The sequence below is a fragment of the Protobothrops mucrosquamatus genome, unplaced genomic scaffold, assembly GCF_001527695.2.
Source record: "Protobothrops mucrosquamatus isolate PMUCROS unplaced genomic scaffold, P.Mucros_1.0 scaffold24, whole genome shotgun sequence".
Taxonomy (NCBI): domain Eukaryota; kingdom Metazoa; phylum Chordata; class Lepidosauria; order Squamata; family Viperidae; genus Protobothrops; species Protobothrops mucrosquamatus.
This window is the reverse complement of record NW_015386409.1, coordinates 1,705,519-1,733,350: the sequence shown is the minus strand read 5'-3', so window position 1 is coordinate 1,733,350 and position 27,832 is coordinate 1,705,519. Positions and strand designations below refer to the sequence as shown.

The 27,832-nt window shown below is 38.1% G+C and overlaps 2 protein-coding genes across 2 annotated transcripts in view; both read right to left on the bottom strand.

Annotated features, from left to right (window-relative positions):
* NRDC (nardilysin convertase) overlaps positions 1-17,680 on the bottom strand; it is a 30,230-nt gene extending 12,550 nt beyond the window's left edge. Inside the window, exons 1-19 of the mRNA XM_015810905.1 lie at positions 17,271-17,680; positions 15,343-15,619; positions 14,033-14,114; positions 12,798-12,951; positions 11,755-11,828; positions 10,642-10,737; positions 8,748-8,870; positions 8,373-8,430; positions 6,824-6,897; positions 6,578-6,647; positions 6,188-6,265; positions 4,687-4,807; positions 4,548-4,606; positions 3,837-3,891; positions 3,187-3,291; positions 2,843-2,966; positions 2,030-2,116; positions 1,617-1,736; positions 177-228 (exon numbers count right to left, since the gene is read on the bottom strand). Coding sequence (XP_015666391.1) covers positions 177-228; positions 1,617-1,736; positions 2,030-2,116; positions 2,843-2,966; positions 3,187-3,291; positions 3,837-3,891; positions 4,548-4,606; positions 4,687-4,807; positions 6,188-6,265; positions 6,578-6,647; positions 6,824-6,897; positions 8,373-8,430; positions 8,748-8,870; positions 10,642-10,737; positions 11,755-11,828; positions 12,798-12,951; positions 14,033-14,114; positions 15,343-15,619; positions 17,271-17,638 — 2,177 coding nt within the window. The 5' untranslated portion in view covers positions 17,639-17,680. The remainder of the gene's footprint in view (positions 1-176; positions 229-1,616; positions 1,737-2,029; positions 2,117-2,842; positions 2,967-3,186; positions 3,292-3,836; positions 3,892-4,547; positions 4,607-4,686; positions 4,808-6,187; positions 6,266-6,577; positions 6,648-6,823; positions 6,898-8,372; positions 8,431-8,747; positions 8,871-10,641; positions 10,738-11,754; positions 11,829-12,797; positions 12,952-14,032; positions 14,115-15,342; positions 15,620-17,270) is intronic.
* Positions 17,681-21,928: 4,248 nt separating this feature from the next.
* The window catches only part of RAB3B (RAB3B, member RAS oncogene family), a 42,191-nt gene continuing 36,287 nt past the window's right edge, over positions 21,929-27,832 (bottom strand). Inside the window, exons 3-4 of the mRNA XM_015810921.1 lie at positions 24,515-24,639; positions 21,929-22,270 (exon numbers count right to left, since the gene is read on the bottom strand). Of these exons, the coding sequence (XP_015666407.1) occupies positions 22,083-22,270; positions 24,515-24,639 (313 nt within the window). The 3' untranslated portion in view covers positions 21,929-22,082. The remainder of the gene's footprint in view (positions 22,271-24,514; positions 24,640-27,832) is intronic.

Genomic DNA, 27,832 nt, shown 5'->3' with positions numbered 1-27,832 from the left:
ATCTTACTGCTTCCAATACTATGCTACCTATTTTCAAAGAGCACTTTGAGCTACAACAGCAGCAAGAGGCTCTGTAATTCAGAACACCGATTCCCTAACTTAAAGCTCATTTAAAATATTTCTACAGCAAAACAATAAAACAAATCAAGGAATAGACCAAAACTTATAAATCTTACTTCTCAGCAGATTGCTGGATCAGTGGTGAGATCAGATGGAAACGGATGTAAGCTGGAAAAAAAAGTTACAATAAGCAGTGGCAAACAATGCAGAATTTTAATCAAGACTATGTATCTCTTCTAGACCTCATGATTCCTTTATAAAAAGAACAGCTTATCAGACCATTTAACACTCTGGCTTCCCTAATGAGAGGGCTCTCTGGCCACTGGATCTCACAGAATGAACGTCTCTCCAAGAAGCAGGAGCTGGAGCAAATAAAGAAGTAGTAGGGGACTCTGACAAAGCTGTGTTAAAAATCCTGGAGTGAACATTTAGAAAGATCCTGGAGTATTTTGTTTTTAACAGAGAAGGGAAACAGTTCTATATCTAATAGGAAGATTAAGACAGCACATCTAGCAAACAGAAGGGCATATATACAGGCAGTCCTCGACTTACAGCCATTTGTTTAGTGACCGTTCAAAGTTACAATGACACTAAAAAAAAGTGACTCATGACTGGTTTTTCTACTTATGATCATTGCAGCATCCCTATGGTCAGAAATTTGGGTGCTTGGCAACTGGCATGTATTTATGACGGTTGCACTGTCCCGGGGTCATGTGATCACCATTTTGTAACCTTCCCAGCTGGCTTCCAACAAGCAAAATCAATGCGGGGGGGAAAAGCCAAATTACTTAACAACCAGATGATTCACTTAAGAAGTGCATGATTCACTTAGCCACTTTGGCAAAAAAAGGTTGCAAAATGAGGCAAAACTCATTTAACAACTGCCTTGCTTAGCAATGGAAATTTGGAGGTCAATTGTGCATCCAAGTCAAGGACTATCTGTCTGGTGGTCCACAAATCAGTGGTCAAATACCGAGCTTGACATTCCAGTAGCAACATCCAGGGTAAAGTTATTAAAGTCAAGAAAGTATCTCAAACCAAAACACAATGTTGAAATGACAGTTCAAGTTGTGTTATCTTCATTGTAGAAACTGAAAATAGCTAAGCTGCAACATAGAAAGGGAATAGAAACCACTGGTTTTGTCTTAAGCAATACATTATATATCAATGTATTGCTAAAGATAAAATGTCCATCTCATGATGCTCAATTATAGGTTTCCTTGTTGAAATTTAAAAGCCAAAAAGTGAGGATTCTTTTTCAATAGAAAACCAATTTTATGTTAGGAAAAGTATTCGTAACATTATTTTTAAATGCCCTTCCATGCATTTAAATTCTAAAACCCACTCAATGCCAAGTTGATAGTACAACTCAATGGAAGTGACACATATGCAAAGTGAAACATTGATATGGGTTTAATGCCAGACAACATTGCACAGGGATATATCTGGAGTAAAACAACAGTTGCCACGTGAGAAATCAACAGGAATAAGTGCTGCCTAAGCCATAGGTGGAGGTTCATTAGGAGTTTTATTCAAAGACACCATAAAATGGTTACCTTTAGGGATTTTGAATTTGTCATCCTTCTTGTACCACAAACAACCTTGCTGGGAACTCTTTATATTGACTGGATATTCTGTCTGAGGGCAATCAGGATCCTTCAGAGCAAAATCAGTGGCTGAAATGATGAAAAGATAATTTTCACATCAACAAATGAGTACCATCTACTAAAATAAAATGCTTAAACCTGTTTATAACTAAGCAACCAAATGACACGAACACTTCTGTAATAGCTAACATTACAGATTCCCCTCATTTCCCCTAATTCTTTTGGGTTCAACATGGCCGAAATCCAACTGACTAAATCTGTTCCACTTACAGGCATCTTTCTTTTACAATGGCAAAACAATAATAGCCTACATAGAATGATTATGTTTTAGGCTATTTAGTAGGAATTCATGTTTTACTCACCAATATATCTATTTTCTTCTGGCAAGTGTAAGTCAGGATTTAATTTGAAGTCACTGGCCCATATATCACTCCAGTGTTGATCAACATCTGTAAATATTAATATTACAAATAGCTTGGTAAAATCACACCCGAGAAAAATGATAGACCTAGTTGTAGTGTTATGCACAGATAAGGCTCACTGTTCTGATTCTTCTCTCGTAACACATATCAAATTTACATAAATAATGGAGGACATTGAAACACGCATCTAGCCAAATTTATACACAGCTCGTAAACCCAAATAATTCTTTAGTGAACCATGACAGAAATTCCATCAGACGGATCAAGAATTAAGCAGTTACAGCTAACTTAAGTCATTTTGATTAAATGGATCCATTCTAACCATATATAAATCTGTATCCAATCCATTTTACCCTATCTAGAATTCATTACCAAAGGTTACAAAAAATTCCAACTATCAACAGCCTTATTATGACTCAGCGTGAGGTAGGAATTAGGTGAGTGCATTTTGTTTGCCGATTGTATTAATCCATGGTTTAACTGTAATTTTCAATATCAAAATCACTTATGGATGAGAGAATAATTAGTGCAAGGGTTGTTACTGATAATCTTTGTTTTTGTGTTACGTCTAGCTTTGTACTGCTATGATAAAAGACAAGAGGAAGGCAACAAAATAAACTAGAGGAAAAAGCCAGAAATACATAAACAAAAAACCCCTTTAACTACATCACAGTTTATATGAAATCAAACTTAAAGATTTTTATACTCTGAACTTTTGTTCCTGAAATCTAGATAGACTGAATATTCTTGTACCTTCAACACTGTATTGTGTCCCAAACCATTTCTCCTTTAGGTGACACTGGCCTTCATGGGAGGCAGATAGTAAAATAAGATTGGCTTGATTGGGAATCAATTGGTTAAGTGCTTTAGCAATTATCTGTAAAAAAACAAACAAACCAAGATTCAAATGAAATGTCTCTCTGCTACACAAAATTCCAGATCTTCATTTCACTTCTTCACTTTGAAAAAAGAATGGTAAATCCTGAGGTAATAACATTTACCTTTTAAAACAGGAACTCATGGTAAAAATATTTTCATATCGTCCAAGGTCAGAGTTATCTTACAAATTAACTAAGAGCTTTACATTTTTCCCCTACCTCTGGCTTATATTCAAAGAGAAGTTGGTCTCCTGTCAAAATATCCTCCTTCGGGAAGAGCTGCATATTTTCACAAAGACTTTCTACATATTCAACTGGATCAGTCTGAAAAACAAATCATTTTGCTTCGTGATACGATCTTTCGAACATTTTTTTCCCCACTCAAGCTAACTTTGGAGATTAATGTGGACCACCATTTTCCCTACAGTTTGGACGCTGACTTTCACAGTTGCTTTGAACGAAGCATCAAATTTAGTTACCAGTGAAATGAACTCCAAGTTCTTAAGACGTATCAGCAAAATGTAATTCAAATCACTAGCATTCTGATCAGTTATGTCATTTCTAAGACTGCCTGGCGTAGGTAAGACAGTATCAATAGAAGAAGGAGAACCCAAAATTTGTGAAGGCATCGAAATATTTATCCCCACCCACCCCCCAACAATTCTAAGAGATGACAACAAACATCTGAATGAAACAGTGTTATGTTTAGGAGTCATGGAATGTTAAGTGTTAATCTTGAGTAGAAAAGCAAAAAGGGAAATTAAAAAAAAATTAAAAATATGTAATGAGAAAAGACAAAATATCACCACCAAATAATCAGAAGAAGGGTGTTAATATTTTGCATGACATAAATCTGATCGTCTCAATACCTGTTCTTGGTAATGGAATTCATTAGCTTCAATCTTCTGAATCTCTTCCCATATTCTATGGATGAAAAGCAGTGTATACTTCAATATAACAATCATTTTTGTTAAGAATATACCCTATTTCCAGAAATAAAGATTTCAGAGTAAAACATAAACAAACGTTCAAATACTCGGCTATCATGCCAAAAAGGGGAGCTTTTGTCATTTATCAACAAGGATAGAACATGTCTGACTCTGTTCTGGCTAATTCAAGGGTCAGAATATGCCTCCTCCCCTTACAGTCTCTGAGGTCAGAATGTGACTGCCTTCCCACTTCAGAATTTAGAAAATAAACTTTTACTATGCATCTGTTATGAAACTACTTCCAATTGATTTTAGACAGGTAGACCTGTGTAAAATAATTTTTTGTTAATATTTTTCTTCTCAAGAACGGTATATCTAAGAAAAAGTTATTTACAAAGAGTGTTTGTAAGTAATAACTGTATTCGGTCATTTTTTTCTAATCTTCTGCTGATCAGGTTTTTGAATTATATTCATCTTTAACCAACACAGCCAGTGAGTGAACTGGAGAACAGTGAACTTCCAGTTTCTCTATATGATTTTAACAGCCATGTACTATGTCAGCTCTAATATACAAAATATAGAAAAAAGAAGGAAAAACCCTCAATAGCACCAACTTTTCTTGATTAAAATCGAACGGAGATCTTTCGTTACCTTTGATCAGGTCCTGCTTGCTGCAACATTTTCAAATACTGGAATACAACATGAGCAACCTGCAGAAGGAAAGTTCAAAATTTTCAAGTTCTGTAATAAGTTAAAAGAATAAGCACTCTAAACTGCAATTCAAATTTACCTCATAGAAATGCTTGTAACCTTCATCAGTCAGGGTCACACAAATACTGAAGACAGAGTAGGTGGAGTTTTGCTCAAACCCGGTCTCACCGTTTCCTCCATACAATGCGAGTGCCCAGAATCTGGAAGAAACATTTACCATACTATTACAAAAATTAAGAACCGCACATTATTAAAAAAATTTAATATATGTTTCCAGCATACCACCGATGATTTGTAGCACTGATTATCTGTGCTGCTAGAGGAAAATGTAAAAATATTCAACAAATGAACTTCCCATAGAGGCAATGACCTTGGCTCAGCCTTGAAAAATGTAATATATGTAAGGAAGTGGAATTGCCTGTGCTCTGGGTGAGTGGGTATTTGTTAACTTGTTTTTGTTCTAGTCCGCTGTGTTTTACTTATTCTGATCCCATCTGCCTATCTGACTTGGTTTAAGCCAGGGGTGGGCAACTATGGCATCTTTACAACTGGTGGAGTTCAACTCCCAGAATTCCTGAGCCATTATGGTTGGCTCAGGAATTCTGGGAGTTAAAATCCACCGACCGTAAAGTTGCCTTAGTTGCCCACCCCAGGTTTAAGCAAATGGGGATATAATTTGGGCTAGACTCAGTGTATTGTGCTTAATTTGGAGGTTCTTTTGTGCCATGTGCTTTTTAGGTTCCCCCGCCCCCCCAATTTAAGAGACAAATATATTGTCTACAATTAGACTCAACTCTCTGTGTTTATTTTGATTTCATTTTCTCGGGCACATTGTGTTCTTTTAATATCACTAGCTTGTCTTTTGAAAAACGGTTACTGACAGCTATTTTGTGAATGAAAAAGTTCTCCCAACCTTAATGAAGAGATTTTTCATGTGAGCATTCCCAACACTAAATATTCTAAATGTTCCAGACTTCCCAAATGCCTTTGGGTCCCTTATCTGGGTGTTGTCATTCAGGCTAAGACCAGTTTTACTGTCTGCAATTCTTCTTTGCTTGTTTGACAAGTCAAGGCAAGCCTAAGGGAAGCCCCGGGGTGGAGAGGTCTTCCTTCTTTACTGTAATTCCACAGAACAGCATCTGATCTTGGCACTGCATTAGAAGCTTCACTCTGAACCAAATTGGTTGTTTTGCTGCTTTCTATTGGTTTTCGTAAATGTTTGGTGGAGCTACTTTAACACCTTTTTGCTGGAGGAGTCAAGATGGAATGCCTCATGCTTTTTCCCGTGCTGAGATGCTACCTTGAAAGCATCATGCCAGGGGCTAGAATCCAGATGGCACCACTTCAAATTACCCTACTGGAGATTTATGCTTACAGCTTTCAAGCAATCCTCTTCTTCAACCTCAGCATAGTTTATGACTGTCTTTAACTTGGTCACTGAGTAAAGTGGCAGGGTGCTCAACAATGTATACTACGGAAATAAGGTAACAATATATATAGTTTTTCAACTTAGCAACTTGGATTCCTTGTTTTCATCGTTTATCGTGGCAAATACCAGCGATTTTCATTAGGATACATACTTTTTTCGAAGATATGAAAGAATGCTGCCTTTGCCTTCATGTCCAACAAGCCAAGAAATATAGTGAAGTGGCTTCACCCTACAAAGTGAAACGTTAACATTAACCGTAATTTCAAAATTCCAGTTTTTAATTATTATAACAAAATAAGCATTAAAATAGGCAAACCCCAAATAGAGAACTGGAGAATAATTCTTTACAAAGGTCACCTTCCTCGTTTGCCATAAGTAGAACAGCATTTCAACATATATAATGCAATTATCAAAATTAAATTATCAGCCTGCATATGCCATACTACACTTTTAATACATTTACCTAATCCAATTCCACTGTATATCCATGGAAGTGGAGAGGGAGGGGGCGGGGCAGGAGAGAATAAGAATTAAAATTTACCTGTAATACTGTTCTTGTGGAGGAAGAGCCCAAGTGATGTTTAAAGAGTGAGTTTTTCGGATTGGAACCACTAAAAATAAAAAAAACTTTCTTTATAAATAAATAAAGTCGGGATAATTCCAGATTTCCTCAAGATTTTCATATGCAAAACAAAAAAACAGCACTCATTTTAAATCTAGGAATTTTAAAACCAATGTGGATTCACAGTAGACAGCATTGTGGGAGTTACCCAGCTACATTACTCACCTTTGTAAAGTTTAGGAAAATCTGGAGTGTCAAAAGGGTCTGTCAGATGGCCAAATATTGGTCTGGATAAATCACTTGAAAACAAAGAACACACATATTTACATATATGTGCACACACATCTTACCTAATCCAGCAAGGACCATCACAAATCAAATCACTCTATGAGATCAGGCCTTACATATTTTTTAACACTGGTTGTTAAGGGATTATTCAATTCCACATATCAAATCCTTAATCTAACGAATTATCAATGTTGCCGTTTGTTCAGCAGAATATATTTGTAACTATGGCAATACACACACAGCCTATAGCTATGAGTAAGGGCTTCTGGATTCAGGGTTCTGTCCCTATTTATAAAAATAGCACACAATTTCTTTAGGACTGTCCCATTCTGTCCTATCTTAACCTCACACTTGCACTTGGAATTTAGCTTGTACACGTGGAAAAGACAAGATGGTCTAGACAGCATACAAATAGGTAAAAACCAAACTCACTACGCCGAGCGACATGTATTTACTTATTTTATTTATATTTCCCATTTCTGAACCGCCCATCTCCTTCAGAAATTTATGCATGCTTGGCCAAGATGGCTACCCAAGCTTTATCCTTGAATAGAAACAGGATCCAATCTTTACAATTTAAATATTGTGGGAATTGCCCTGATTGCAGATTTGCCTCTGGGTGAAATTCAAGGTGCTGATTCTCACTTTTAAAGCCCTGCAGGGCCGGGGGGGCAAGTTATTTGAAGGACTGTATTTTTCCAGCTCCATCTACCTGATCCTGCAGAGCAGTCAGGCAGAGTAATGGGTTCCCTCTCTTAAGAAAGTCCATCTAGTGCAGGGGTAGTCAACCTTGGCTCTTTTATGACTCGTGGACTTCAACTCCCAGAATTCCTGAGCCAGGCTGGCTCAGGAATTCTGGGAGTTGAAGACCACGAGTCATAAAAGAGCCAAGGTTGACTACCCCTGATCTAGTGGGACCAAGAAGGAGGGCCTTCTCCATTGTGGCACCTGTGGAACATCATCCCGGTGGAAATAAGATTGGATCCCAACTTGACACTCTTTCAAAAGGCCCTGAAGACATGGTTTGGGGGAACCCAGGGTGACATGGGAGTCCACCAACTGGTTGGGTTTGATTGCTGTCCCTTGGAGGGAGGAGGGTTACTGAGCTTTGTATTTGGGATTTTATTTCTGTAAGCTGCCCAGTCACGAGTGGGGCAACCATATGTGTTTTTTTTCTAAAGAAATAAAATATGTGAACAGAATTTGCCTATATGTTGTACAAAGTGTCCTCTCTGGTTGATTTGAGTTATATGTGGAAACCCGAAAACTCTGACTTAGATCAGATTCTTTTTTCTCCTTACTATTAACTTGAAGCCATTGCAAAGGAAAAAAGACTATAAACCAGCAATTGGTAAGTGCGGAGAAAAGGATGAGAAACTAATAACCAGGAGTGAATAAATCAAATATCTAATATCATACTAGTTGCGGAATGGTACACCCAATTTAATATCCTGCTTATTACAAACAATAGGAAAATGTATCTTACTTATTTGGGATCTCTGAGAAGATTTCAGTCACCCATGTTTCCAGAGTATCCAAGATTTCTATCGAGGAAGAAAAAAAAAAGTGTTGGCACATAACTCAGGGAAAACAAGCAGCACATCATCAGGAAAAAGAGGAGAAAGGTGAGAACCTGTTGTTCAAGCAGCTAATGCAGAGGTGCCAATATTATAAAGCCTACAGTCTGAATTTCCTTGGAACTTCCTGTGGAACTGCTCCAGAGAACTGAAGCAACAACATTTACAGTATTTTTAAAACTACCTCCTCACGTAGAGAGGCCAGATCTAATCTGTAGTTATCCAGTCGGTCTCTAGTTAGTAGCAAAGGGAATGTTCTGTAATTTCGAATGAACAGCTCTTACCTTTTGACTGCACAACTAAAGTCATATAGTGCGCTGAATAATATCGCTGCCAGAATTCCCTCAGCCTGGTATAGGTATCAATCCCATTTTCTTTTGGCTCATGTTTCAGTGTATCCGCATTACCTGTAAATGAAGTTCACAATAAAGAACTGCTTACAGTTATGAAATCTCTGCTTGAAACTTTTATTCTGATCAAAAGAACTAACGCTCTTTTCCTCCGCAGGCACAAAATAACATGACAACCTGGATTTCAACGCGTGGAAGTATACGCATAAAAATAGTCCTGCTGGATCATGCCAAGGAAGTTTAGTTTAATGGTGTGGGTTTTTTTTCCCACTGTGGCCAGCCAGGTACAGTACTTCTTTGGGGCTCACAGATATGAGACAGAGACATATTTCACTGTAACAGGAATCCGGAGGCATGGGCTCCTCCAATAGTATTGACTATTAAAGGCAAATAGCTCTCAATGAACTTGCCCATCGTGAATTTATTTGATCACAATTTCATGCCACCCAACTTAGTGGCTGTCACCATGTCTTGTAACGATCCCACGGATTAATTTTCAAAGGAAAATGGCACTGTATCTGCCAAGTTGTCAAGAAAAGCACAGCTGTCATAGTAAAAAAAGTACTGAGTAAAGACTCGGCTTTCACGGAATTACTTTTATTTTGTCTAGTTTGAGGTGTTATGAGCCTCCCTTAGCCAGGTCACGCCATCCTGTATCATTTGCCAGAAAGAAATGTAAAATAACAAGAAGAGTTTTCTCTTCCTTTTCCTCCAAAATATTTCATTTTCCTTTCTTCTGCATCTGTAGCCCTCCTTGATGTCTCCCTAAATCCTTAACTAGCTGAAACAAATTATGAAGAATGCAAATATATAATCACTTATAAGAGAGCATTCTAAGGGGATCAATATGAGAGAAGACAAGAAAGTCTCACTAGTATCCACATATAGGGTTTAAGGTAATTTGTGCATGAACAAGGTGCATTGTTATCTCACAGTATCACAAATATATTGACCATGCTGTTGTACGTGCCGTTATCACCTGTATACTAAACTCATTCAGTATTTTGCATTTCATTTTTGTACACTTTACACTGATTTCTTTGCTAATGAATGTAATGCTAATGAACCTCCAGATCTAGTTATTAATCCTTTGCATACTAAAAATTTCACTTGCCAACATAACTTATTGCTTTTCTCCAGTAATGCAATTGCTTTGGAGAAGGTTATAAAGTGAAACTTAACCTCACTCCCAGCTGAATGGACTCTAGCAACCACCATACACCTGTTATGTGATGTATTTTCCCATCAGCTGCTTCTTCCCTTTTCCAGATATCCTTAATTCTATAACATAATTTACTAGTTACCACTGATACTTAAGCTTCCCAGAGTCAGTTTGGAGTCGGGCAGTGCCAAACTCAAATCAAATTGAAATGAAAGAATGAATCAGATCAGTAAAAAGTAAACTGATACATTTGCTTTTCCCCTCCAAAATGCAGTAGCAGGAATTTAATTCAGTTATTTTATAAACTTAGTACTGTAACATCAGGTATGCTAAACCATTCCTGGCTACACTGATCAAGGCATAATTAGGAACAGAAATCACAATATTATTTGATTATCATACAGATTAATTTCTGCACTACTGAACTTTCCATAAATGTATATATTAAATCTGGCTGGCTTCAGCCTATCACATATTTCTTTCTTTTTGTTCATGTGGCCCATGCACCCCTAAATCTGCTCTGAATTGCCCTCTTACCTCTGCAGATTTCTAAGTTAATTAGAAGCAAGTGGAGAAGGGTGAGTCTATTTCACTGGTGGATTCAACAGCAAAAGCTCTTAGATCTGAAATCAACTCGATACCAACAGTCACAACAGATACACTTACCCCAGAAAAACTTCTTCATAGGATGATCAGATTTGGCGAGACTGCCAAATAACATCTCTCTTCTGTTTGCATCAGAGGGTCTTGCAAGCTGATATTCTGTTGTTTAAAAAAAAACAAGGCTTTCAGATTCAAGACAATCCCAGTCTACAACAGCAGCCTTGGCTATAAGAATATGACTGATGTTCCCTGCCAGTTTCCCACAAGCAAAGTGAATGGGGAAGCGAGTAGGAATCTGGAAATTGCTCCGGCCGTTTTTTTTGCCCACCTGCACTCTGAAGTGCCTGTTTACAGCCCCCCACTCCCCACCCCTCTGCAGCACTTATATATGTTCCAGAACACCTGCCTCGGTATTACGTGCCCCCACCCACGCTCCATACCTACCAATGGCACCTACCCTTCTGCTTGCCTGAGACATCTGCCATTTCCCATTTAATAATAATAAATAATAAACAATTTTATTGTCACTTTGAATGTACACCAATCGGCATACATCAAAATGAAATTTTGTTGCATACAGCTCTCAAAGAGCCACCACCTCCGATATACACTCCTTGTTCATGGCCAGCTCAAGTTTCAGATCGTCCATTTTAGTCTCTAGGGAGTGAACGATGGCAAACAGGACAGATGGAAACGGAGCTCCATGTGGATTAGCCCTCAAATTAGCTTGTATTCCTGCACGACAACCTCGCCTCCTTTCCTTTTTCTGATCCTGTCTCTTCCACCTTTTCCTTAAAGAGGCCTTGCTTCTTTTCGCCCCTGGAGCATGCTTCCGCCACCACCAACTCCTCCAAAAGCCCCTCTCTCTTCTTCTGGGCCTGCCGACAGTCTCATCCAGTTCCTTTGACCCTCGTGATCCCCACATTACAAGAGTAACTGGGACCTCCAGGACTGCCGTTGTTAGGCAGTCATGTAATGTTGCTCTATTTAGCAACGGAATTTCTGGCTCCCACTGCTGTTATAATCTGAGGACTACCTGTTGTTCAGTTAGTAAGAGCATTCCTGCATAGATGGAGGGATGCTACTACTATCTGCAGGCCAAACAAGGTAGTTTTTAAAAACAAAAAAACCCCCCAAAACAAAATATGAAATTGAAAGATCATTCGGAACTCTTACCACTATCCACAGCTTCAACTTCCCGATCAATGGCATCCCGGATCATTAAAGGGTGGATGAAAAACTGGGCCCACCTGAAGCAGAAAATCATTGTAAGCAAAAATGCTGAGTTTGACATAAAATTAAGAGCAATAAGGACGTGTTTTTAAATGATCATATGACCTGTTTTGACATGGTTAATTTTCTTTCCCATGAATTCCATGTAAACCTTAAGAAATCTCAGTTTTTTATGCTTCAGTATGAATTGCCCCAACTGTGTAAACTCTAACATAGCGGTTCCCAAACTTTTCTATACCCCGCACCGCTAGAACGCTTCTGATATATTCTCTCACCCCTTACAAAAGTTCAAAATAACAGCAACAAATTATGCATACAGACTATAATTTTGAAAACCCAAGTTTTCACACCCCCTGGAATATCGTCTCGCGCCCCCGGTTGGGAACCCCTGCTCTAACAAAAGCCCCAGGCTTTGGAATTCCTATTTACATTTACATTTTAATGTTTACAATTAATTATCTTCCCTGTAAAAGTTGACATTGAATGACCCACAAGATTCCACTCTTCAGGACAATTGTCTTCCTATCTCAAAATATTTTTTGAGGTCTCCCAAGATTCCTCTCAACCTAACTGCAAAAATCAGTGACACAGATCTCACCATTTTGAAATTAAATGAGCACAGAAAATGTTGTATAGCCCTTAAACAAAGCACTCTTTCTTGTTAATGTGCATAAATAGTTTTCGTGTCACTGCCCTGACATTTATAGCTCCCTTCTCTTTTAAGTTGCCCATCTCTGCTCTACAGAACTGTTTACTCATTTGAAAAATCTGTTAGTCTGAAGCAATAACTTTTATATCTAATTAAAAATCTGTGTATTTTCAAATAAAATCTAATCTCTAAAATACGTTTTAATTTACTTTTTCCAGTTTACTTAAAAGCTTTAAGTAAAAGTAAACCAATATAGTGAACTAAACTTAAAATACTTAATATTAAATACTTTAATTGAAATGTAGTGTCATTTCACTACATTTCACAGCTGAATTACCTATCAAGAGCTTCCTTGAAATATTTTCTCTGTACATCAAATTGGAAGATGGTTCGTTCACAGTCTGTTGATGCATTGTCACTCCCACCATGTTTCTTCAGAAATGCATCAAATCCATTCTCATCTGGATACTTTGAACTACCCATAAAAACCACTAGGATAGAATCAAAAACAGGAAGGAAGTTATTCACTCGAATAGCGGAAACATATAAATACCACAAGACATTAGTCTTCTTTTCTCTCGTTTCCATCGCTAAGCAATACAGTTGTAAAATGTGATGCCACATGACGGCACTGCTCAGGAATGGTAATCCCAGAAGGTCCTGTCGCTGTCGTAACTCCAGGACTGCGTGGGTTGTTAAATGGGAAGAGGCAGCAGTCCCAGGCATGGAAAAGGGGGTTGCCTCAGCAGGGCGCTGTGGAGCATCAGCAGGTCAGTACAGCCCACAGGCAGGCTCTGTGGATGGGACGCACTACAGAGTGTGGGGCAGGCAATGGAATGCTACAGAGTACAAGATCCCTGGGATCTTGAATTCCACAGCTGGACTCCTCTGAATAAAAAATGGCGGGAGCAACTTGTGATCTTCCTTGCAAGCTTCCGCATTGACTTTGCTTATGGGAAGCTGGCAGGGAAGGTCACAAGTGGCGATCAATGACTTCACAATGACTGCGGCTCATTGTGAAGTCATAACTGCAACCTGGGAACCCAAGCACCAAGACCACATGACCATGCAACTTTATGGACCAGTTGTAAGTCCATGTTCAACACTGTCATCATTTTAAACAATCACTGAACAAATGGCCGTAAGTAGAGAACTGCTTGTAAATAATCAGTTATGCAGTAGATCCTTGGTTGTTTTGTGCATTCATATGCACATCAACACAATGCTTCTATAGGCTCTCCCTGTATAGCCTAAGAATAATCTATAGAAAAACAAAACAATAACAGTTTCTACTTCCAAGGATTAAACACACTGAAACAAAAATTAAAGTTAGCCATTAACTGTACTATACTTGATAAAGCAGAATTCTGAGACCAGCCACCAAGTAACTGCTTTAATACAAATTTACTGAAAATGATTTTAAAGGCTATTTCATAGATAATTAAGATTTAAGCAAGATTCTATATCTAGTTTTGCACCAATCTGACAAGCTCAAATCACCCAAATGAAAAACTATATAGTACGGACTTCAGGCTAAAAACAGGTAAAGGTGACATTTAAAACGAAACATACTATGCTCCAGAAAATGTGCCAGCCCAGGTAGTTCATCAGGATCAGAGAAACTGCCGACACCAATACAAAGTGCAGCTGCAGACTGAAGAAAGAAGAGAAATACAGAGAAATATTTAGAAAAATATCACGTGCTGCCATATAAAACTGGAATTCCTTCATTTAAAAAAGATTCTTTAAAGATCTTTTTTTCACTTTCAGTTGTATGCAAAATAAAGAATGCTGGAGTTTAGCTCTATAAAGCTATGTCAAAGTAGGGGTTTATGATTTTACAAGCAAGATGTGTCTCCTGTATCTCCAAATGCTTCTTATAGAAGTTATTGATACATTTATCAGAAAGATCATTAAAGGAAACCACAACGGTCTTGAATATATTAGACTTTCCAGTAAAGCAGAAGAATTACTGCTGCATCTGCCTAACAGTTCTTAATCAGAAATACAAAGCTTGTATAACTTACCCATGTTCCTTACCTTAGTTCATTTTTATGCATGACTAGGTAAACAAGAGGGGGGGGAGAGCTAAAGTGCCTAAAATGTTGAAGGCTCCTAAATCTGGGCATGGAACATACTAAGTAATGGTCTCACAGCTGAATTGAAAGGTTTCTGGGTTAGGAAGTTGCACATGGCTGCTGTGATTCATTCCCTTATTTTATTATTAATATAAAGTTAAATCTCAATTAGTGTGGTTAATGAATCCCATGAAATGGCGGCATTATTCAGATTTGCACTATTCAAAGAGATATTCTGATAGAAAATATGGAAATTGGTTCCACTTTGATAGAAATAAGCAATGAAAAGTCTGAAATGTAAATTTTTATATGCACTGCCTTTTAATGAAATATTACAGTAGGATAAAAAGAATATACTTACAATTTAAATGTATAGTTTAAAAAGTCAAAATAGTTACAGAAAACAAAATAATTTTTTTAAAAAAATCTTTCATAAATTCAGACATTCCAACATCTCACTCTATTTTAACTCTGCTACGATCATTTTCATGTTATTCCATTATATCAAATTGTGCTGTTTTTCTGACAATCTTTCTTTTCTCCATTTTGCAAACATGAAGATTAGCAGTATCTAAAACCACAACCACACTTGCAGATGCAGTAGCCTCAGCAGTGCACACCAGCCTCACATTCACTAAATTTTGGGTTTCATTAAAGGCAACCTAGCATCAATATACAATTCACACTAAATCACAGACCACATTATTGAAATTCACACTAATTGCAATTTACCTGTAAATTACATCAATGCCTAAAGCCGTTTATAGCTATAATCATTATCCAATCCAAATTAATTATACATACCTGCTTTTCTGTACAATTTCTTTTCCGAGTTTCATCTTTATCTGTTAGCTCTTCTAATTCACTATCAGGATCTAAATCTTCATCATAATCACCACATTCATCATCATAGCCTTCTTGGTCATCTTCTATTTCCGCTCCAGAATCATCATCATCATCAGTTTCTTCTTCAGAGTCACCCTCATCTTCTCCCTCTGAAGATACCGCACAAGGGCTACCATCTGGGTTATGCAAGTCCGAAATCAGCAAGGCACATAATCCATTTTTTAATCTGATGTATCTAGAAAGTTAAACAGACATACAACTAAACATTTTTTTCAATGTCTTTGAATGAAAACTAAATGTGTTATTCCTGGCATGCTATGTCTTTGCAGGGTCTCTTTAATGAACTATTAGACCAAACAAGACCTTTTAAAATATTCATTTGTTTTTTAAAATACATCTTACGTTATAATGAATTCCAGAATGGGCAATGTGACTCACCCCTCCCACTATTAGCATACACTCCTCCAGAGAACAGTTCAGATTGTTGGTACTCTATGATGTGCTTGAGGTAAGAATGAAAAATAGATACTTACCTCAAATAAGCTCCACTTCTAACAGCGAGTCCTCCTTTCATCTCAAATGCACACATTCAGGAATCATTTATATTTCCACACTTTCTTGAAAAACCTCATAGCAAAGTATATTTTTGAGTTATATATCATTTTCATCTCAGATTAAAGATGCAGAATTTTTCTTGAATTTAACGACTAAGTACTAAGCAGTGAGTTTCATGCCCAAACATGGCTCTGAACCTCTGTGGATAAATCTAAATCCATGGTTGGTAAATTATCCTGAGTGGTACTAATTCAAGAATCCACATATTGGATTGGATCGAACCAACATTAGTCCTATCTAGCATCTGACCAGATACAAATATTCTTCGACTTACAACAGTTCATTTAGTGACCACTTGAAGTTACAACACTGAAAAAAGTAACACATGACCATTTTTCAGACTTACAACCTTTGCAGCATCCCCATGGTCAGGTGATCAAAATTCAGATGTTTGGCAACTGACTCATATTTATAACATTGGAAATGTCCCGGGCTCATGTGATCACCTTTTGTGACCTTCTGACAAAGTCCATGGGGAAGCCAGATTCACCTAGCAACAGTGTTACTAACTTAACAACTGCAGGGATTCACTTAACAACTGTGGCAAGAAAGGTCGTAAGATGGGGCCAACTCACTTAACAAATGTCTCACTTAGCAACAGAAATTTTGGGCTCAATTGTGGTCGTAAGACAAGGACTACCTGTACTCAGAGATTGCTCACCAGCAAAACACGAAGAAGCCCCACTGCCTCATCTGCAACTTGCCTCTGAACAAAGGACCTAAATACTACAATCTCCAAATAACTGAAAGACCAACCCTGAATGATTTGTTATCACTCTCCCTTCCTTTTCCTAGTGTTGAAACTACTCTGGCTGGCTACACACAGACACACACTTCTTGTATAGCAATGAAATGGTGAGGGTGGCCTTCAAGCAGAGATCAGCCTCTCCCGGCTGGGCACCTTCTAGATCAGTGTTTCTCAACCTTGACAATTTTAAGGCATGTGGACTTCAACTCCCAGAATTCCACAGCCAGCAATGCTGGCTGTGGAATTCTGGGAGTTGAAGTCCACATGCCTTAAAATTGTCAAGGTTGAGAAACACTGTAATCTAGATCCCTCGAAATATATCAGACTAACCATCCGTACGTCAAGCCATGATGACTATGGAAGAAGTTATGGTTCAATTCTTCTGGACGACCCTCCGGTTAGAAAAAGCTTTTAAAACGAGTAGGCAAATTCATTCCACAAATCCAACACACACACACACACACACACACACACACACAGAATGTTTGGCAGCCTGCTCTACCGTGGGCATCTCAAAGAGTACCTGTACTGTTTGGGATCACTGGGGGACTTGACAATCTCGGGATCGCCCAAGTTGGGGCAAAGCTCGCAGGCGGCGGTGGCGTCTCCGCTCTCCGCATCAGCTTCTTCCTGGACAGCGCCGGCTTTGGCCCCACGGCTGCCCTCCAAGTCCTCAGGCTGCTCAGGGCCGCAGGCAGACGAGGCCTTGGTTCTCCCCGGCATGGCTGTCAAGATAACTGCGGAGGAGCGACGCACGATGGGCCTGAAGGCGAAGATCTTCCCGGGCCCGGCTAGATGGCCGCTCAGGCAGGCACGATCCCGACGGTGGAAGGCTTTTAGCGGACTTATTCCCGAGCAACTCCGCGATACAGCGGCTATCACCTTCCGCATCCGCCGCGGGCCAAAACCCGGCCGGGCCGTTCCAGCCTGCAAGATCACAGGCCGGTGCTAAGGGCTGAGCACACCGGCTGTTATCCAATCAGAAGCCAGGTTCTTGCCCATGTGATCCCCGCCAACAAATCCGGAGGCCCTTCGGCAAATCGCTTCTCTGATAGATACATAGCGCCGGAGGAGGCGGGAGCAGAGCAAACCCGTTGCCGTTTACTGTCGGCTGCGGCCGAGGCGCTCGGAACGGAATGTTGCTTTCTGTGCAAAATGTGTGACGTCCGTCCTTAAGTTCGATCAAGACATGGGAATTCTTGTTCGTAGCAGTTCGTAGGAAAAAAAGTGGTTTTGGTTATTCTGCGACATGGATCAACAACTTAGATTTGTTTTGATGCTGTCGGGACAGCAACTCTCGGCTTTCCGCACTCATTTGTTGGGGCTGGTGGGAATTAAGGGCTTTTCCATATTTGGGAGCCTGTAGATCTCTAACTCTCTAGGAAAGGAATTTTTTCCTAGATTTTTTTCCCTTAGGTTGTTATACTGGGTGAAGAACAGTTAGTCCTTGACTTACAACAGTTCGTTTAGTGACCATTCAAAGTTACAGTGGCACTGAAAAAAGTGACTTAGGACCATTTTTCACACTTAGGACCGTTGCAGCATCCCCGTTGTCACATGATCAAAATTCAGACCCTTGGCAACTGATACATACTTACGATGGGTGCAGTGTCCCAGGATCATGTGATCCCCTTTTGCAACCATCTGACAAGCAAAGTCAATGGGGAAGCCAGATTCACTTAACAACAGTGTTACTAATTTAACAACTGCAGTGATTCACTCAACTGTGGCAAGAAAGGTTGTAAAATGAGGCAAAATTCACTTAACAAATGTTTCACTTAGCAGCACAAATGCTGGGCTCAATTGTGGTCATAAGTCAAGGACTACCTGTAGAAGTAACGTATTTACAGACAAAGTGGCATGTTGGCAGATGTAGTGGACGGGGCAGAGACGGAGGGGGCCCTAGCTTGAGATAGCCAAGAAGTGCCTGTCTGATCCCACCCACAAGTGAGCACCTGATGTTGCCTCTCATATAGTGTAAAATTGGAGAAAAAGAAGTACGGTGGTGGGAAGTGGATAAAGGTCCTCTGTTAAATTTTCATACAAGAAGTTTGGTGTACATAAATTTAAAAACAGTGTACACAATTGCAGTACATGTAGCCCTTAACTTAACAACAGTTTGTTTAGTGGTTGAAGTTAAAACAGCACTGAAAAGGGTGACTTATGATCGTTTTTCATATGACTGTTGCAGCATCCCCATGATCATGTGATTAAAACTCAGATGCTATTTATGACCGTTGCAATGTCCTGGGGTTATGGGATCACCTTTTGCGACCTGACAAGCAACGTCAATGGGGAAGCCAGATTCACTTAACAACTGTGTTACTAACTTAACACCTGCATAGATTCACTTAACAACTGTGGCAAGAAAGGTTGTAAAATTGGGCAAAACTCACTTAACAAATGTCTCACTTAACAACAGAAATTTTGGTCAGAAGTCAAGGACTACCTGTATTCAGATGCAGCTCACTGAGGCTCTTCCCCCCCCCGCCCACCCCCGCGTAGATCATCGGACTCAAAAGAGTTAGGGAGTTAACATTTAGGAATCAACACCTAATGCTTAATTGGCCTTAATAACATCATTACTTTAAAAGAGTAGACATTCTCTACCTTTATTAAAATCTGTTGCAACCAATACCTATGAAAAAAATATTTAAATAAACCTAAGCCATCTTCAATCAGTTACAGCCATCCTATTGTAAAACTGTGGTGGGGATTTAAATACTCCTTAACTTTCTCCATCATTTAAATTAGTTGTTTTGCAAAGAAGAATATTCTTGATACTTGGTGTTTTCAGACTTGACTGTAATCTAATCTTCCAATATATAAAGAAGGTGATAAATCATTTTTCTCCCCACCTTGACCTATGCTCAGTTTTATGTCTACTATATGTAGAACTGAATGTAATGTAGGGTTGCCAGGTCTGTTTCCAAAAAATAGCGGACAAGCGGGGGGGGGGGTGTTAAGTAGTAAAAAAAGTAGACTGTACAGCTTTAGATTACGTACCATTTCATCATAAAGCTTTTGAATAAAAAAAATGTCCACTATTTTGTGAAAAAAAATAGTGAACATAATGTGAAAAAAGTGGACTGTCCACTCAAATAGTGGACACCTGGCAACCCTAATGAGATTTACTCCCAGTAGCCTAAGGAGGTAGTACTTTTGTAACTTTGGTGGATTTCTGGTTATGCCTTAAGTTGGGAGACCACCCAATCTGTAGGTTACACCAGGAAATAAAAAAGTATTCCAGAAGAAGTGAGCGATGAGCCTTTTCTTACTGTTGTGAAGGAAACTGCATGGAAATGCCCATGAAGTTATCAGAAGTTGGGTCTGATTCAAGAGTTTGCTTCTGGGATACTGCTAATAGAATTGTTGCTTTCATTTCATGGAAATTTATTTTCAACTGACCCAACTGTGTTATAAAAACATTCATGCTGATATTTGTTGTATTTCATTTTATCTTTATTGTGTTTTGAACATGGAATGCTGGGTGGGGAAGCAAAAGGTAAACTTGAAATGTATTAAATATAATATTTCATATTTATAATATTTCTATTTATTATATTAGGCTTTGTAGTAAAGTTTTTCTTGTCCATAATATAGTTAAATCGCTTCAGGCAGTGTATTTTTCTTCTGAATCTGAAAATCTCAGATTGTTAACACCGAATTAAGAAATATATGTATTTGGAGAAAATGCCACAAAGGGGCTTGAGATTTTATATGTCTGCATCACCAGCATAACTCAAAAGATAATGAGACCTGATTTGATGAGTAGAAAGAACCTCAAAAAAACAACTGCAAATAGTGCAACGAGGCAGATAAAAACATAAGCAGCTTTATGTTTGTTACACAGGAAAATTGTCACTACTAATTGAAGGGGTTGCAACAAATGCTAGAAATTATGTTATGCATGTTATCCCTGCCTGGTTCTAATCTACACCGAGGCACTTTCATATCAGAAACTCAAACCTTTTCAATTTTCCCATTTTTCAGTATCATTTATCATACCTAGCAGAGGGCTAGGCTAGAAGACCTCCAAGGTCCCTTCCAGCTCTGTTCTATTCTATTCTATTCTATTCTATTCTATTCTATTTTTGGATCAATAGAGGGCAGAATTTATAATAAATCAAATTCTTTATCTCAGGGATTGAGATTGATCCAGCAAGTTTCTCTTTCATATGCGATACTTGGAAAATAAGTTCTCCCTTGGTGTTAGCATGGTAGCCATCTGCAGAATTCAACATGATTCACAGCCTAGCATGCTATATAAATTGTAACATAATTAACATTGCCTGAATTTCTTTTTTTTATTCTGCCTAGTAGTAGCTTTAGAAAGGAAATTACTCTGAAACATAGCCATACATTTGAAAGAACTTCCTATTGTATTTGGATAGTTTGTACTCATCAGCAACCTAAATTAATAAAATAACCTGTAGTTACCAAATAATATTTTATTTTGTCAGAAACTTATCAAGAACAACAAATACACTACAAGCACTTTAAGACAGTATCTTGTAATATATCATAAATATACAAGAAAATAAAACTTTTGTTATAATACCAAAATGAGGAAAAAAATCACAGTTACTGATTATTTTTACTTACTTTCCATACAATGGCTGAAATGAAATGAATATTGTATGTGTTTATGTAAATTTTATGTACAATCTTACCAGAGTAAGCCTCATTAAAGTTTGAATTTATTCTGATAATGGTGAAGAAAGCATTGCAACCTTAGTTATAGCAAAACTTCTTGCATCTCTTAATTACCACTGAGTTTGTGAGACTTATTACCAAATAACCAGAAATATTTGGGTTATTTGAGTGCGCGATAGGTTGGAAAGACTACCCAAAAATAAAATGAAAGAAATTGAACAATGCAGCATCTCAAAATTATTACTGTGCGTGCTAATAATTCTGTTACTTGCTTCTGTCTTTTATCAACATGCATCCAATGTATGTCTTCATTACAGCTAAATGCTATTTATTTAAACATACTTCAGTCTTAGAAGTGGCTTCTGATGAGCAGATCCAGAAGTGTTTTTGAATTCATGTTATTTGGCTCAGTTGTTAATAAAATTATTAGAAACACCAAGCATAATTCAGAATGGGTTAACACTATAAAATATTAAACCTTAAGATAAATTCTCAATGGAATGCTAGCACTTACAGCCGCTTTTTATTTTATTCATGGCACAGAATATGTTTTTGTTGACATAGAACAAATGTACTTACAGTAGTTCCACCAGCACAGACACATCCCTTTCTAAAAAACAGTAAGTGAGGAGAAAACTTTCCTGCATCAGAGAAAATTTTCCTACTTATTTTTGAGGCACTAACAGGAGCACTTCTGCTGCAATGGAGGTGGCTGATATGTGAGCCGCACATTCTTCCCAGCAGTAGTCTTTGAAGCTTCTGACTCCATGCTCTCCGACATCTTCTCACAAATGATGTCCACAAGACGCTCAAAGACCTGCCTCACGTTGATATTCTCCTTGGCACTGGCTTCAAAGTAATCAAAACCTAGTTTTTATTTTGGAACAATGCAGACAAAGCAGTTATCAGCTTATCCCAAGATTGCTTTTAATACTACTTTGGAATTAAATTTCCTGCTAGTTTCTTAACGAGAATAACACCTCAAGTTCAGAGGAGGTAAGATGCTTTGTTATTGTCTCACAGTATATAGAAGAAAGTTTCTGAAAGCATTTGACCTATGAATGAACTGGCGTTATGTAATTCGGATTCTGCCTACTTGAGTTCTGTATGGCCCATAGTAAAATGTAACTAATACTGTAAGTGGTTTTGAGCTTTAGGTTTTGCTAATAACATAAGAAACGCCTTTCCAAATCACATCAAGATGTACTTAATCCATAAATATTTTAGGAAGCTGATTAATTAACAATCTTTTACCTTCTTCATACTTCTGAGAAATGCATACATCAACTATTGATGCATGCCCATTGTGATATAATTTTAAGTCACTGAAACGCATTTGATTTGTGAGATCTATGGGTTTTGGGTTTTTCTCATAGAGCACAATTGCTTTATCAGATATACCTTTGCACCTAAATTTTCTTGTAGTTATTTCCCACTTTCCCACATTCTATAAATGTCCATAAGTACTAATAATTTACGTGAGAGGTACAATAACATTCAGTAGCAGCTATGGTAATGGGACTAAAGCACAATACATATCTTTCTTTCCTGAGAAAGGGATTGTTAATATATTTAAATCCATGACTTAATTGCAGGCTCCTAGTTCCCCACTACAATATTAAACAAGGGCAATGGCTTTTGTTAAAAACCTACTGATCCCTAGTGATATTTGAAATATGAGCTGAGAGTTATCTTTGAATTTACACATTTGGTTAAACTTTAACATTTAATCGTGCATTGTAGGATTTCACAGTCACCTTTATCAGTGAAATGATTTCTAGGAAATGTCTGATGAGACAATGAGTAAGTGACTAACTTTTTTCTAGCTGTGCTGCTACATTCTTCTGAAACAGTTTGGCAACATCTCAGGTCTATAGTTCCTGCATGTGGAGTGGAATGCCCACAATCAGTCATTAATTGCCATATAGATAGGCTGGTGATAGTTTCCTCCTTATTTCAATGTGACTATTTACCATTTCTATTACTTCTGTAAGAATTCTGGAGAAACAGCTGTTATAATTGCCAGGATGCTGACATTCCTCAGGCCTGTTTTGTGATTTGAATCTTGCCAGAGGTGTTCAGCCAAAGCTGCTGTGTATGTTTTTAAGCCCAATGTTCCTTTAATCTTCCTGGGTTCTGCATTCTACGGCGCATTCAGTTTCTCTGATACAGCTGCCCTCATATTTTATATATTCCTTCTTAGTTTTAGAAATTATCCTTGTTAAATCAATATTAGGATATTGTGCAAATCCAACTGTGCTTATTGAATAAAATCACCGTATTGGGGAGATGGGTACCATATAAATTTAATGAAAAATTAAAATGTATTGAAGCAATCTTATGTTTAGTGGGATATCTAAACCCAGAATTTATTTTTATGTGAGTTAATGGACCTCCATTCCTAGTCTGCTTTCACTGATTACCTATTTGAGTGACACTGTAATCTATCTGCTGCAAAATAGCAGAAAGACAAAGGTAAGTATCAGAATAAGATCCTGGAGCCATGATTAGAATTAAAAAAAAAACACCTGCAGATACTAAAATCTAGTTACATACAATTTAAGCATCAGAGTACACAGTGGGATTGAATGAGGGGTTATATAATGAGAGAGAGAAAGGAAAAGAGTTTTTAGAGTAATCCTGATATAAACTGAGATATCAGACAGAATAGAAGCAGAAAGGCTGGTACAGTCATAATGACACATGAAATGGATCAGTTCATTAATAGGTATACTGAACAAGGAGAGGAATATGAAAGGGAAAGCACAAAGCAGGAAGAAAGTAAGCGGTGAAATAAAGTAATGAGGAAAGGATTCCTATAGGCCTTACGTGAGTCAAATATTGGAACTGGAAAACATTGCTGACTCAAATCCCATATTTAGAGGAATAAAAACCCTAGACACAACGACAGACATAAGGCTTTGAGATTCTTCCAACAATGATTTGTCTTCTCTGATAATCAAAAATAAATAATATATCTGGAAAAGCCAGTAAACATGAGATGTGGCTACAGGTCAGGGTGACGAAGGCCCCCCCCCCCCCCCCCCCCCCCCCCCCCCCGGGGGGGGGGGAGGAGAGGAGAAAAAAAAAAAGATAAGGTTGAACATGTACCCAACTGATCAGCCAAATGTTTTCCTTTTTCAATAGGAATAATTCTTTCATCCTCCATATCACACTTATTCCCAACCAGAATAACTTGTGCATTATCCCAGGAATACGTCTTTATTTGAGTGGCCCTGTAAAAAAACAAACAAAGAAGACAACAATATGATTTGCTGTGAATCGTAGCTACAGAAAGCCATCAACATCCAAACAACAGCAACAGTTTGAGAATAGCCAGTGTTGTTACCAAGATGTTGTTGTTGTTAGTACTTAAAGTATTTAATTCTAGAAATTCCCATTACTTTACAAATGAGCCAACACCTTAGTATTTGCCCATAAAATTAGCTCAGAATACTGTTTCTTAAGCTATATTCATTGGAAGAGCTCTATTTTCCAAGCTATTCTGCAAGTTGGTGCAGGTTCTTGTGCAGCTCCAGCTAGCAGGCCTGCAAGCTTTCCTTTAACAATCTTGACCTAGATATTGATGAAATATGCTATCATATGGAATTTCATTTATCCCATTTAGATTCATAATGCATATATATATATTAAATATAAAGGGGAAAAGTAGGTTTAAAAGATATTTTACTTCAGGTTGCCTTCTCTTTTCTATACTTAGGAAATAATTATTGTGAACTTGAAAAGGTAATGAAAGAATGCTTTTAGAAGCATGATCACAAAATTGCAAAAACACAAAAACACCCCCTTTTAAATCCAGCAGAGGGAGTCAGAAGATTAAAAACATGGATTAATTCAAGTAAATCACATTGCCCTGTCATTCTAATACAGTATATTCCACCTAGTGAGCACTCTTAACATGGATTATTTCTACCCCATTAAACAGACCCAAGAATGGAATATTTCCTTATATCTCCTCCTATTTATATTGTCAAAATCTGAGTCTTTGAGGTTGCTGACGGAGTTTGCTTTCTGATTTAGAATGATCATGTATGATAATTCATTTATTTATTATCACATGCATGAGAAAATGATAGAATTATTATTCATCCCTACAAGTTTTTGATTATCAGTGGTCCATCCACACCGAGCCTCTCCTATAAAAGCAGCGTCAGCCAGTCAATGTGTGCATTTTTATCAGTATACCCACTGAATATTCATCACTAGCCTTGCTGATAGGGCATAGTTTAAATAAATGTTGGAATTGTGATAACCAACCTAGGAAGAGCCAATGGCAATTTTTTGGCATTCAGCACCCATTGTTAATGAAAAGGTACATTTTTGGGCTTTGGCTTCACTAATCTCTCCAAAATGGGGGACAATAAGTTGCTTCTCTTATCATGATTAAAATAGTCAGGCCTTTTCTAAAGGGGAGATGAAATCTTTCAGGTAACTGGATGCATCTCCAGATTAATTTGTAACAACCCAATTTATATAGTTGGGGAGGCAAAAATGACAGGGACATGGAAACACTGCTAGCGTACAAGTTACTTTCCTTTTTCAGTGGCTATGCTAAAAGCAGTCGTTTCTCCTCCTTATATTTCATTGAGTTAGGGAAGTATCTACCTGAGTTGGGTTTGGATATTATATTATTGTTGTGATTTTAAAAAATGCTTCAGCCTAGTTGTTTCCTGCATATCTCTTACCAATGTCGTCTTCCATACTCTGCACAATTATCTTCTTTTCAGTATCTTAGTATTCTGCCTGTTTTCCATATGATATTTGTATTAGTCTACTCTATTATGTGTACACAGGTTTATGGCATTGATTAATCAAACAAAGGAAATTAGAACAAAATAACCTGTAAGCCATAGTTACCTCCTTTGCATCTCCGGGGTTTTTTTTTCCTCCTGAGTAATGAGATGATTAAATTGAGCAATGAATGTGGCCTTTTCTCTCATTCCTTTCAATTTTTCTAGCTTTGGTATGAAATGAGGTGTTCAGCACTTCTTTGGAGCTGACTGTACAGTTTGAACTTATCACAGAATGATACAACTTGTGAAGTGCCTGCTCTATTAACATTGAATATATTTTAGCCCTTGACACTTTCTGGCTTTACAGGATTTTTTAATTAGGTTATTTTTTTCATCTTGCATTCAGCTCCGGAATATTACATACTTACTGATGTTAGCGTAAATAGGCCAGTGAGTTGGATGAAAATTTAATAATGCTTAAGGAAGATGTAATGAAATCAGTGGGATTTAACTTAGTCATGATTTATTTAAATGCCATTGATTCCAGTGGGTCTAATTCTGCTTAACACACAGGACAGGGCCACCTTCTGCTTAATACACGGGACAGGCAAGAGCCATAATTTTGGCAGTAATGCACAATGAGCTGGAGCATAATCTAAAACAACCCCCAGGCCGCCAACTGGTACCAATCCATGGCCTGTTAGGAACCGGGCCATGTAAATGAGCAAAACTTCATCTCAGATTACCCTAACCTCACCCACAGCCCTGAGGGAGCCATGAACCTTTTTTTTAATAGTTGGAAGAAATGTTTATTTTCCTCTCCCAATCCAAGAGTTCTCTCCCGCAGACAATCTAGAGTGTCTCTGAAATGAGCTTGGGGTGACCCAAGGATGATCCATTCCTCTTGGCCTGAAAAGTCTGCTGTAGAAATGCCATCTCATCTAATCATTCAGTACAGTGCCTTCATGGCCATTTTGACTTTGGTCAACAAGAGAAGATAAACACCTAGTCTATTTCTCTTTGCACTGGAATAACAAACTCTCAGAGGATTGATAGAGCTGTCTGCTAGGAATACTGGTATTTGACACGTTTGTGTGATATGTTATGTGCTGTGCATATTATAAAGCATGAGAAATATGTAGCACAGCGAGAAACAAATGTGGAATGGAAGATGAGATAGAGAAGTGTTTTTTGCATGGTCATAAATAATTGATAGAAGAAGAAAGGAATGAAAGATCCAGATGCACAAAAGCCCCAAGACCCCTCGGGTTTTATTTCTTCTGGCATATACTTCAAATCAGCTCTTCCAATCACTCAGGCAGACTTTTGGTAGAGGTGAGGGAGTGGTATTGTTCTCAGAACAGGGAGATTGAAATTCAAACAACCTCAAGATGGAACCATCTATGAAATCATTTCATAGGATTATACTCTCTTGCAAAGAGCAAAATGCCTCTCGGAAGAAGCATATATAGGAAGTACCGTATTTATCGGCGTATAACGCGCACAGGCGTATAACACGCACATTCATTTTAAGAGGGAAATTTCAAGAAAAAAAAAGCGCCGGCTCGAGAGCGAAAGCAAAAGGGGAGGGGGAGTGGGGCTTCGTTCACACGTGGATCCCCATGCTCGTATTTATTTACCGTATTATGCCCCGGCTGGCGGCGGCGGCAGCAGA